General features: G+C 45.3%; 1 protein-coding gene across 1 annotated transcript in view; it reads right to left on the reverse strand.

The window, feature by feature from the left end:
- Positions 1 to 12,689, reverse strand: part of RAD18 (RAD18, E3 ubiquitin protein ligase) — a 37,472-nt gene that overhangs the window by 17,640 nt on the left and 7,143 nt on the right. The window contains exons 5-10 of the mRNA XM_026052636.1: positions 11,452 to 11,816; positions 9,487 to 9,586; positions 7,372 to 7,556; positions 4,659 to 4,735; positions 3,934 to 3,994; positions 568 to 702 (exon numbers count right to left, since the gene is read on the reverse strand). Coding sequence (XP_025908421.1) covers positions 568 to 702; positions 3,934 to 3,994; positions 4,659 to 4,735; positions 7,372 to 7,556; positions 9,487 to 9,586; positions 11,452 to 11,816 — 923 coding nt within the window. The remainder of the gene's footprint in view (positions 1 to 567; positions 703 to 3,933; positions 3,995 to 4,658; positions 4,736 to 7,371; positions 7,557 to 9,486; positions 9,587 to 11,451; positions 11,817 to 12,689) is intronic.

The following is a 12,689-nucleotide window of genomic DNA, read 5'->3' on the forward strand; positions in this document are numbered from 1 at the left end:
GAGGAATGCCCAAAGACCTAGTCCCACTGCACAGCAAGCAGGAGCATAAGAGAAAGGAGAGGGCAAGTCCGTGGCCMGGGGTTGTTTGATGCTGTGAGGAGGCACCCCACGTGCTGCGTGTGGCTCCCACGCCTGCCCAAGTGACCGGGCAAGCTGCACATTCCCACTGCTCCCCGTGCTGAAGGATACAAACACCAGATGAGCCCTCTCAAACGGCGGTGGCATCGCGCTGTGTAAACATGCCGGGGCAGCTGAAGTGTTTTATCCCTTTAGTCTCAGGACAAATAAACACTTCTCCCAATCCACACAAACATCTCTGCAGATCCCAAGACACTGGCTCCCTATCTCATTTATTCTTGAGAGCATAGATTCCCATTAAAATCAAACAAATCACATGTTTGTGCTTGTATATCATGCTAAATCAATGTCAGTCAATCTGTTTAGGGTCTATGATTTTTATAGATTTTCCCTTAAAGACTATGGTGGAAGAATGATGGGCGGAAAGGCTGTTGCTTAGAGACATCCAGTTACTGCAGTGCAGGGATGGTATTAAGCAATGTTACTAACCTGGGTCTGTTGGCTGTTCTTCAGCAGCGGCTTCTTCCCTCTTTTGAGCACTTTCTCCTTTCCTCTTGCCAATTTTCTTCCACCGATTATTTACTTGATCCACTAAAAATTGAAATTCACTTCTGTGTTTGTTCCCTGAAACATAACAATGCATTACTGTAGAAAAAAAAAAAAATTAACTTCATGTCACTGGACTCCTAAAAGTATGTGAATTTTAAATAACTATTACAGGGAAAACCCCAAGCCCACAAAGGCTCTTCAGGGCAGTCTGCTGGAGCAGGTCAGGTCCCCYGAGCGCCCCAAGAGGAGCCCAGGCCCCTGCAGGCAGCCAGGGCACAGGAGCCTGCACACAGGGCTGTGACTCCACACAGCACCTGGCGCCAACACACTGCCTGCCACCGTGTTTTATAGAGGCAGAGACCACGYAGGAAAAGTGTAGGTGCTCCCTGATGAAACCTGCCTGAATGAGGACCGAGTCCTGACAGCTTGGAGGAAACACGAGCAATAAGAGCAAGGAGAGCTYGAGGGCTCACCAAAATTCTCGTTTGGAAACTAATCGATTTCTGGAAAGCAAGRGATTAAACTACACATGTCTTGAGGAAAAAACACCTGGCAAGAAGCACACCTTATATTACACAGTGTGTTTTCTTAGACACACACATGCCTGAATACTGTTTAAAGTTGCTGCTTTGTACAATAAAATAACAGAAACTTTTGCCCCATGGAAGGGCACCAGTAAGAATAAGGTCCCAGGCACTCTTTAGAATGAGGGCCCTCTCCTCAAACAGCAGAGCACACCAGCAAGGGCCAAGAGCTCTAACAAACCGAGAATTCTTGCCCAAGACACTTGTATCTGAACCACTGCACATTTATTACATAATTCCTTYGGTGCTTCATTTTTTCCATGTGTCAGTAGTACTATTCTTGTTGTTTTGTTTCATGGAGGAACTACAAAGATTTTAAAGTTTAAAAGAAATATCCTGGCAAGAGAAGCCACTGTTGGTAGAGGATGTAAAACACGGCTGTGCTGAGGCCACATACCCTGAGCTTTTKTTTCTTCTTCTTTTAAGTTATGGGTAGCTCAGTAATAAAACAACTGCAGACACAGTTACAAATATTTAAAATACAAGAGATAAATCAGTAAGACCCTGCAATGCAAACTGAAATACTTACAAGCAGAAAGCATTTTTAAATAACCGTGTTCTTCCCTAATAGATTTTTTTTTCAATTTTCATTTAGAGGGTCTGAGCACGGAGGGGCGGGGAGGAAGGTCCCATCCACCTCTTGCTGGATGCGGGAGGAACAGAATCAAGGGGGACAGGGCASGTTTCACTGCACGTCAAGGCAGGGGTCCTGACATCCCCTCTCAAGCCGGGGATCATCAGCCCTGCTGGGAAACGGGACCTACAKTGCAAACAATGTAAATTTGAAAGGGAAAAAAAAAAAAACCTTAGTCTGCATCAAAACTTTTAAAAAATCCTCTGCATTGCTAAGAAGAACCGTTATAAATTTCTCTTAACCTCCAACAGTCCTCTGAYTTTAATGTATAATCTTTTCTGCATATTTACCACATCTGCACTATTGCTTCTACCAGATCATTTGCTGACTCTAGTTAACAAGTTTACAAGGGGTGACATTAAGCAGGTGCCAGTTCTATGCTGTAAAATTAAAATTGTAGCGTTAAGTCATAGCTCCTCCTGTGATCTTTTCCCTGTTACTTCTCCCCACTCCCTTAAGTCATTCATTCTGGTCAGGCTGCCTGGAACAATTAACTGTTGTTCCATAACGGCAGGAGGAGGCTCAATAACCAGCACAGACACTGGTCTGCTGGATGGAGGACTCAAGGTTAAAAAAWAAGRGAAATAAAAGWMAAAAAGGGGAGAAAAAAAAAAAAAGGTGAGGGGCGGAAAGGAAAAAAAAAAAAAAAAATCACACTTTCCCCACTGAATCCCAACTACCCATCGCTACTAGGATGGGGAGAAACATCGCTAAAACGAGTTGAATATTCCCTGCTACAAAGGAGAGCAAAACCCGCAAGCCCGTGTGCGCAGAAGGAGCGAGAGCAGCACTGTAAACACTGCATGGTTTGAGAAACCCACCATACAGATAATACATGAGGGAAAAAAGTGCCTTTTGGTACATTTAAAATATATGTTTTAGCAATAAGGGTCACTACCTACTGTGGAAATGTAAAAAACACAAAACTGGTGCAGTCACAAAGTACTTTAGAAGAGCCACATTAAACATAAACTATTCTGGATACACTATTATCAGCTAAKATCACTCTGCACCATAAAGCAAACCTAGAAAAGGGAAAGAAAGGTGAAATTTGTACAAGCCATCCAGTCAGGATGAGTCAGTGCAATTTAACTGAGACCTGTGCTCAATCATTAAGGAGGAGAGGATATGCTGATTAATGGACACCCAACCTCCTCGTTAAGAGGCACRCTGGGGAGGGCAGCAGCCCCCAGCCCACCCACCCAGGGGGTTTCAGCCAGTGCCAGTCTCCCCTTTGGGCCACAGTCCCTCTCCAAGGCTGGAAACCTGCCTGCCAAGCAGAGCCAGACTGCCTGGTAGCTCAAGAGAAAACGATATAAAAACTGAAGCTGAAAAAGCTCTCAGCACCTAAAACCCCCACTGAAGTATGTGCCATTATTCACTAGGACATAGCAGCAGGAAAGATGCTTTTTTTTTTTTWAAATAATCAGCTGAGTGACTTATAGATACTAATGGGCTGCCAGCCCAGAAATTTAACAAACATGAACTGAAAAACAATCAATTCCCCATAAACCTCTTGAATTAACCCAGGTAACACTGGGAGGATGCACTGAGAAGTCTGGGGCAAGGAAGAGTGAAATGTCCCGAGCGAGGCAGGAGCAGCCTTCCCTGCCATCACARCCTCTCCCGCAGGAGCTGCACCCCCAACTCCTGCACCCTGCACGGAGCTGGCAACCGGGAACCGAGGCGGCCTTCAGTGCCACCGGGAGCGCTCCTGTCACGGGCCCGGATGCCAAACCCCAAAGGGCAGCGAGACCCTGCAGCAAAGCTCTGCTCCCTACTTCTGCCAGAGGATTTCAGATGAAGCCATAAAACTGGAGGACCACTAGGGAGACATGMGCATGAATGAAGACGCGCTCAGGGAGCCATCGGATTCCTTTTCCATCCTACCAAGCCCTGGCTGTTTTATTAAAAAGTCAGTACTTAACTGATTGCGTTTCAAAGGGGAAGTTTCAGGCCAAGAAATCCACTTTCATTTATTAAATGAAGAAATAAACACTCAAAAAATATCAAGTATTTTAGTACAAAGTAAAGAGGAGGTGAATTTATAGGGTAAATGAAGCGAATATTTATTTGTATGTTACTTACGATAATCAGCATGGATCTCATCTATTTCTTTCTCTGTCTTGTMTTTTGTAAAGGTCAGGCTCTACAGAAATCACACAAATGTTTATTCATAGAGGGAAAAGATGAGCAAGATGAATGGTTTAAAACAGAAGACTTAAAATTGCAAGAGGGACCAGCTGCCCATTTCTCCCCGCCTGCTGCACCTCACCCCTGGACTGCACATATTTAACGTACACACATATGCAGCCTTGCTTGGYTTCCACAAGGACACCAGAGCAAGCCCAGCCACTTCTCATGCCTCTAGTACATATGGACCATAAAATACACTGCACTGCTGTGCAAACATGCAGCAAGAGACACAAAACGTGTCACGGAGAAAGAACAGGAGCTACTACTAATGTCCAGGCAAGCAACTTGCTAGATAAATCTTAGAAAATTCTAGGAAGCAAAATATTCCCCAGAGTACCGCAATGGGTCTAAATTCTTCAGTATGACCAAGGGGAACATTTCTCAGAAATTCTCACCACAATCAAAAAAATGTTCCTGCTTAAATAGTTCAGACCCAGAAACATCAGCAGCAGGTCAGGAACTGCCCACGACAAGCACGTTGATTACAAACGTTGTCCAGCTCCAGCATGACACCTGGGCCTCTGTGAATTCCCGTAATAAAAAGGCAGATAAACATGCTCGGCACCGGCTCTGCAGTTCCTCCCCTTCACTTCAGGAGCAAAGTGCAATCAACTTACATTTTCACTAGGTTTACTGAATTCAAGCTGAACTCGAATCTTCTCGTTCTTTTCCAGCTCTTTAACAATCTCTGCAACTGTTTGGAAACACAAGAAACAGATGAGTAACCCCGGAGGTGTCAGCCCTGAACGAAACTACCGGGAGGTTAAATCACGCGGGGACAAACAAGCAGCTTTAGGTCGGGGAGCGCGGCGGGGCTCGCGCTGCAGCCGGCACACGTGGCACGGCCGAGCGCCAGCGCCTCGCGGGCTCCCGTCTGGGACTCCAATTTGCCAGAGCCGGTGCTMGCTGCTTTGCTCCTCCGCATCAAACTATTTCCTCCACATCCTGCACCAACACAGTATATTGTGTGTGTATAACACAGTATAACTGTGACCTACAGGCACGTCTTCTATAAAAGCTCCCGCTTTATAGCACACATTTATATGGCAGATAAACCTCCACCGTGCTGCTCRTCTCGTGTTTTCTCCCCAGTTCCAAGGCATGGCAGAGCTGCCTGCACACTTACCTCCAACACTCGAGTCTCACCATGAATTACAACCCACCGCAAGGGGCAAGTCGGACACCTCACACACTACTGGGTTTGTTAACATTTTAAATAAARCCGCAGCTACACTTGACTCTGCTTGATTTATTTTGAGGTTTACTTGCTAATAACTTAATCATTTAATCATTTTTACAGAAGCACTACACAGCTATGTGCAGTTACTAAAACAAATAGTTTCAGTACAGAGTGCAGTAATCAGAGAGGTGGCAGCAGGGAAAAGCCTCTTAGGCTGCAAAGAAATAAAACCTATTCAAGACTGGTTCGGCAAACTCCAGGAATTTGGCACTTAGGCCTCCCCAGAAGCTCCGCTCTTCTTATTTACAGTGTCCTCAGGTTCACTGCTACCATGGGAAATGACTGTCTCCACCGTTAGGCCTAGCCCAATAACTCCTCTTCTATAAGGAGGTATTGAGCCAGAGCTCAATAAAGTTTTGCACCATTTCTGGGATGCTGGCTGAAGCGGACGGCTCTACTGGGAATCCACGTGTTGGGATGGCCCTGTAGACAGGGATCCCGCGCTCCTTGATGCCAAGTGCCGCGGGAAGAGCACCTCGGATGGGAGCAGGCRCAGCTCGGCGGGCAGCGAGAGCCGCGGGCTCCGCAGGGGCTCCGCGGGCCTCAGCTCTGCCGGCGGGGACGAGCCGAGGGTGGCGCGAGGCACACGGGTGCTTCCCAAAGTGACGGGCACCAGCCGGGCAGCCACCCTGCGGCCTAAGTCACTCGGGAATAAAACCGTCCTYGGTTCCCATCGAGCTCGTAAAGCGGAAGCACGGTGAAAAAGCAAAAATTTTGGTGACGAACTTGCTTTTCTCATCACTCAAGTCACAGGTCAAGCCCAGGACTGGCAAGGTCAAGACTTGAAAAATCAGGAGCCTAAAGTCTGACTGCTAAATTCATATTTATATTCCGCAGAGCTGATCTTTAGAGGAGCACTGCGCCTGGCTGGTTCGTCAGCTTTGCCAATTCTTGGTGCTCTGCTGCTTTATTTCTCTAACAGAGGCAGYCGTGGAGGCTCAGCATTTGTGCACATCCATCACACAGACCACGTAAGTATGGATTTAGCATCCGACCTCCGACATTCACGTTAAGGTTCTCCGGTAGTGCCCTCTTTCAGAAGCATTATCGACTGGCRCACTGGTTGGTGCCATGCGTGAACCTGGAAGCCTCCTCCAGGACAGGCCCTCCTGTGCCACCAGGCACTCCTGGTACCCAGGGTGGTCCCTCCTAGTGCTTGTGAGCGGGAGATGGACAAGACACATGGGACAAGAGGCCCCTTCGGCTGCAGAAGGTGAGCGGAGCACAGCGAACCGCGCGGGGCTGCTCTCCCTCCAGCTCCCTGCCCTTCAGAAGCGGCTGCGGCGCCGGCAAGTGCAGCCAAATACCTCGCTCAGGCCTCGGACTTCAGGAAGCAGCCTGGCATTTTCCAGGAATTCAACCTCAGCACCAGCAAAAATGACTCCTGTTTGAACAAGCTTTGTGCTGCACTCACAGCAGACACTAAAACACAATCTCTTTTTCACATACAAACTGCTCAGTGCTAAACATAGTGCCAATTTAATTACAAAAAAATTGCTGCCAAACACCTAAATTGATATAAAAAGTCTATGCAGCAAAACATTTTAATATTCATTTATYTTACACTTAACTATTAGCTCTAAAAAAAAATCTAACTTTTACATTAAATCCAACATAAAAGCCTCATTGTGCAGTAGGACTAATRCAAAATAAATATGTAAATTCCCTTAGCATGAACCTCAGGTATTTTCAATTTTTTTTTTTTAAACTATGCACATCGGAGATTAATTTGGAGGTATCCAATAAAAAAAAATCAATAAAACCACAACATATTTTGGAACAGGCTTAATAAATCAGAAAGTATTTTAATACAGTGGAGACGGAAACGTGTTAATAGAGAAAAAACGTTTTTTTCCCATGTATATGTACACCTTTGCCAAATACTTCCCGAGTACAGCAAAACACTTCTGGCTTTTCTTAAGTTTCCTTTTCACASTAATTGTGATTTATATATAACTATGAAGTTAAAATCTCCATCTGCAGCATCCCCAAATCCCAAAGCCACCCTTTGCTGGGGATAGGGGAAGGAATAAGCACGTGCAGATAGCGATCCTGCTGCTGATGCCGACTTTGCCGCACGTGCCACGTACCCGGCTTGGGGCTGAGCGCGTCGCACTGCGCGTTGTACATGTGCACGAACTCCTGGTGCCGCCTCACCAGCTGCTGCCGGCTGCCCCGCGTGGACAGGCCCTGCTCCCGCAGCTTCTTCTTCAAGTCTCGGTCGGACAGCAAGTTGTAAACAACTTTAGACATGGGCTTCCTTTTGCTACCAGAACTGCCAAAGGAAGAGGAAACAAACAGGGTATTCAGGTGGGGTTGGATTTTTAACTAATACTCTTAGCAAGTAACATTGGCTTTGATTTTCACAGGGTATTTCTTCCACATTAGATGAGAAATACTTCATGTAATCAGAACAATCATTATAGAAACACAGCAAGTTACACAGCACAAGACACATGCACCAGGAACAGCTCTAGAGTACTTTTCCTATCTAAAATAAAGACCATTTTAAATGCTTAGAAATTATCAGTCAAGTCGGAATTGTTTAGAACATGATGTGAAAGCCACTTCTCATGGATTTAGGACTCAGTTTTTAATATCCCCAGCCCTGAGAGGCACAGCAGCAACCAGAGTTACTCTCTATGAGCATCAAGCCTCTGTTCGCTCTGAATTCAAGTGTGCCGAGTTCACAGATGCCCAAGACACATGGGGTTTCCACCCAAGAACTTTACTGTATTTTTGGGCTGTGCTTTACCTGAACTAGTTGATGAGGTTTTAACATTTGTTGAACTACAACCCAGCATGTAATTTAGAAGATTTTTCAGCTCTCTGGACAAATGACTGAAGAGGAGAGCCCTAGCCGTGTACCTGACGGCACCTTTGTGGTTCCCATCTCACAGACGGTGTTTGATGGTACAGAAAACCCCATTAAGGAGAATCAGTGGTGCTCTCGGACGAAGAGCATCCAAGACCAAAGCCTGCTCCTGGCGCTGCCGTACGGCACAAGCCATCACTTTCCCCAGCCCAGAGAGGGCCAAGATGAACAGTGCAGTTTATCTCACCTAGCTCTCCTGCTGAAATAACTAAAGTAATCACTAAAGTACCAAAATCCATCTACTCTCTAGCTCCCCTTCAACTTATATAATCTCTTATTATTTACAGAAGAACAGCGCACAGTTACAGACACTTTTCTTCCTGAAGCAAAATGAAATTAAGCAGCACTGCTCTGAATTACAGAGACATTAGCAGCTTTCTCTTACAAGGGCAAGAAACACAAAAAACTGTGCTCAGCACTTTTAGCTTACCATGGTGGAAATAAATTTAAAGTTAAAAAAGAAAGACTTCAGGAAAAATAGTCATTAATTCAGCTCCACACAGCTCCAATATGCAGAGCTGGCCAAAAAATATGTTCTTCCACAATACTCTTCCTAGGAAAGGTTTTTTTTTCCCCCCCTCTCTCAGATACTTAGAGGAGATACAAAAAATTAATTGAATAATTAAACCTTTTGTAATCCTGAAGTTTTACCTTTATTGGAGCTGGACAGCAGCACAGCCTGGAGGCCGAGGACAACTTTGGGAGGGGCAGCTGCAGGAAGACCACTCACAGCAGCTCTGCATCTTAGTTTTGTACATCCTAGGGCAACACAGAGCTCTGCAAACATGCTCCCCTGTCTGACTCATCCTGGGGCAGAYTGGGGGCTAAACCATCACGTGCACTGAGTGCTCACGTGCTAACACAGCACGCCCCGGGCTCCCTGGTTGAGACGAGCAGAGCTCGGATTGCTCCCAGAAGAGCTGGACATGGGCTGTTAGCAAAGCCCAAGCAGCACCGGCAGACACACGGCCAAAGCCACGTTTCACGTGCAGCGGCCAGCCCTCAGGAGAAGTATTTTGCATGATACTGCCTCAAGATCCCAGGAGCCCAGCTAAATGAGCAAAATTTTAAATTCTATTAGGTACATGATAACGAAGACTGACCTTCCTTTCATTCTATTCATTAAGAACAGAGGAAACACTAATAACAACCCCAGTTAAGATTAAAATGTAGCACAGGACTTCCATATTAATTTACTACTTATTAATCTCCAAAATCCCTTAACTTACCTACTTCATTTTAAGCCTGGCTGCACAAAATCCCACCCACGGCACCACCCCTCCTGCAGCAGCACTCCCGAGGGCCACAGCGGTGCTGAGCTGGCACTTACCTGCGCAGGCTGTCCCTCTTCTCCTCCCTCGTGAGGCAGCCGTCCAGGTGCTTGTTTATGTACTGCTCCGGGATGGCCACCCCGCACACCGGGCACTCCACTGAAAACAAAGGAGAATCACTGCACTGGCACGCACGCCCATGCAAGACCCAGAGCGTCCTGCTGAGAAGGATTCACTGTTGACTGAAATAACAAAGGAAGGAYTTCCAGATTTCTTTTTCTAAGTGCCTGGCACGTCTAACAGGAATCCTTGCTCTTATCAGTCCTTTTTCACTCCAGATCATTTACTTTATATATTATATGAGAATACACCTTGTCTTCTGTGCACACCAGATAGAAAGAAGTCTCTAACACAAAGGTACGAAAATGTAGAATTATATAGAAATCTAAGGATTCATGAAAAATAGAAATAAGTATATTTGTGTGACTACTTCTCGCTTTCACAGCACTTCACTCCTAAACACAGGAAGATGTTTTATTCCAAAGAGACAGTGAAGCAGACAGTCCATTGATGATGTTCCCAGTTAAAGGCTCTCGCTACCTGTGGATAGGAGGCAGCTAAGGGCTGGCAGGATCACGCTGCCCCAGCTGTGTCTCCCGCTGTCTTTCTACAACAGCCRGCTGGATTTTGTCACCTGGGCTCAGAAGCTCAAAGATGCGCCACAGCCTCAGCCAAACCGGAATTCTTCCTGCATCTCATTTTTAAGAAGCAAGTATAACATCACTCCCAAAGACTGCCAAAAAAGAGTTTTAAAATGTTTGTCTTCTGCAATTTCATTCTGACAAAAACAGAAGTCTAATTTTAAATGAACAGCAGGAGATTAAGATCCTTTAAGCTGCACCTTCTATATCTTCTATATTAATATGAAGAATATTAATATGAATTATTTTAATAATAATAATTTTTTAAAAAGTGAAATGTGAGAGTTTGAGACTGACGTACTCTCAAGACACTGATTTGAAATTCCTGACTCCTAAGACATCATATTCCAGTAAATTGAAAAAAAAAAAAAGTGCTCAAAAATAAACGAGATGCAATTTCATATTTGTTTTAAATTACGAACATGAGCACATGTGCACAGAACAAGAGACCAGCCCTTTTGGCTAAGCTCATGYTGCTTTCATATGGCTACTTTCCTGGATGTATTTCCTGCTTTAAGCAGTATTTATATAGCTAATGAATAGATATGAACTTCAGAGTTCCAGTCTCCCAAGTTGCTAAATAAATTTTTTAAAGTATAAATAAATACGAACTAGCAACAATGTTTTACTCCTATGAGGTCCCCTATTTTATATTAATTTAGGTTTTTATAGCCTCAAGAGGGTGATGCTAAAAGAGTGTTTTGTCATTTTATTATAGCTGATTAATTCTGAAACATGAGAATGTCCATTAAAACTAATCTTAGCACTGCAGAATTATGGAAGAATAAAGCAAAATATTTTCTTCTAGAGAGTGTATGAACAAGAATATTCCCAAAGCTGAAGCCACCGTGATTTTGTCTATATACCTCAAAAAAATAATTAAAAAAGCACTATAAAATAACTTGCTTCTGACTACTGGAGGATACAAGAGCAGAACGAATGATGAGGTCTGTCTAGCTGTTAAGGGGAAGGAGAAGAGTAAAAACTTCATGTTCCACTGAGCTAATCTGTGGTGTACTTTTTTCTTTTTTAAGAGGTATTACTAAAAACAAAGGAATCTTTAAGAGTTGAACTTCACTTATTTGCTTGGCACCAACCCAAAGTTCCTCAYCAAGAGGATGCTTGTAGCACAGTCCCACGCACCCCTGAGTTCACGCGGCGTCTAACCATCACACTGAAGCCCAGCCCAGTTCAACAGCATACGCCTCAACATGTCAATACACTGCAGAAAAAGCAGCTGAATCCCACACATTGATGCTTCTCTAATAAACACTGAAACCAAGGACTCAAAGAACAGGACAAGGCCAAAATTAAGCATCTCACCTTTCTTAACTAATTTGCCCACAGATGTAGAAGGTTCTTCATGATTTTTGGCACATTCAGGACTCTTCCCTGACGTCACCTCAGCGTCTTTGCCACAAGCCTCGGGAGAGCTGCTACAAAGGTTATGGTGGTTCTCAGTTTTGCAGACCTTCCACTCTGCTCCCACGAGTCCATCTGCCTTGGTCGGGGTGCGCACCTTTTCCTTCATCAGGAAGCCCTCAATCACGGGCAGCTCTTCTTTCTGGACGGTTTTAGCTGGCCAAGCCCCAGGACTCCTAACGTGGCTTTTGCCAGTTGCTCGTCTGCTGCAGGCCAACGGGGAAGGAATCACTGGAGCATCCACGACCAACTGGAGCAGCTGTTGCCTAGAAGGATCCAGAGGGCAACACGCAGTTAGCTACACAATATACATGCATCAGCTTTGACACAAGGAGATGAAACTGCTGGGAAGAGGCTTTGGTTCTAGCTCTGCCTCCCCACTGCACAAATTACAGCGTGCAGCTGTAATAAAACAAGTTCCACCACCTGGCACATAGTAAGGTACGAGTGTTTTCATCTTTCTTGAGGACCGTAGATAACAGMTTCAAGACAGAGTACTGCAAGCCAGCTCTGTGCTGTGAGAGACTCTCCCCAAAACAGAAGTTCACAGAAAGTATTTCCATATTCTTTCTGTCCCTCCATACTGTTGGTCTCCTTGGAACTGCTGCTCACTGCCCACCCAGCACAAAAAATCCCTCTAAGCCAATAGCTCGTGCTTGCCAGCTCCCGAGGTCGGTGTCAGGGAGCCTCTGTGTGCGACATGATTCCCTGGGGATCAGCTGCTCTTTTGATAGGTATCAGTAACACACCTGARAAGCAGATGTTCTTTGACTCAAGGGAAATTTCCACACAGCAAACTGCAAGCACTGCAACTAACGCWGCTCTTCTACAGCTTTTAAACATGCTGGGCCACGTAAAACATGGAAAAAACTTATTAACCCCTCTCCTCCCTGCCTCCCCAATTTCAGTACTTAGAATGCTAGTCACACCAATGTGCAAGTGCTCTGCTTTATCTCATGTAAGGCACAGGAAAACATGTTTTATCCCTGCCCTCCTGTGAGCTTTTGCAGAGTCCTGTTTTTGCCCCATACTTTATACAAGTCCATGCACAGAGGTAAGGCAATGGCTGCAGCCAAGGCCTGGAGGCCGCCTAGCAGCACAGCCGCCTCACCTGCCCACTCAGCTCGTGCTGCCCGTCC

Source organism: Nothoprocta perdicaria, unplaced genomic scaffold, assembly GCF_003342845.1.
Source record: "Nothoprocta perdicaria isolate Ctin4 unplaced genomic scaffold, notPer1 scaffold_9, whole genome shotgun sequence".
NCBI lineage: Eukaryota > Metazoa > Chordata > Aves > Tinamiformes > Tinamidae > Nothoprocta > Nothoprocta perdicaria.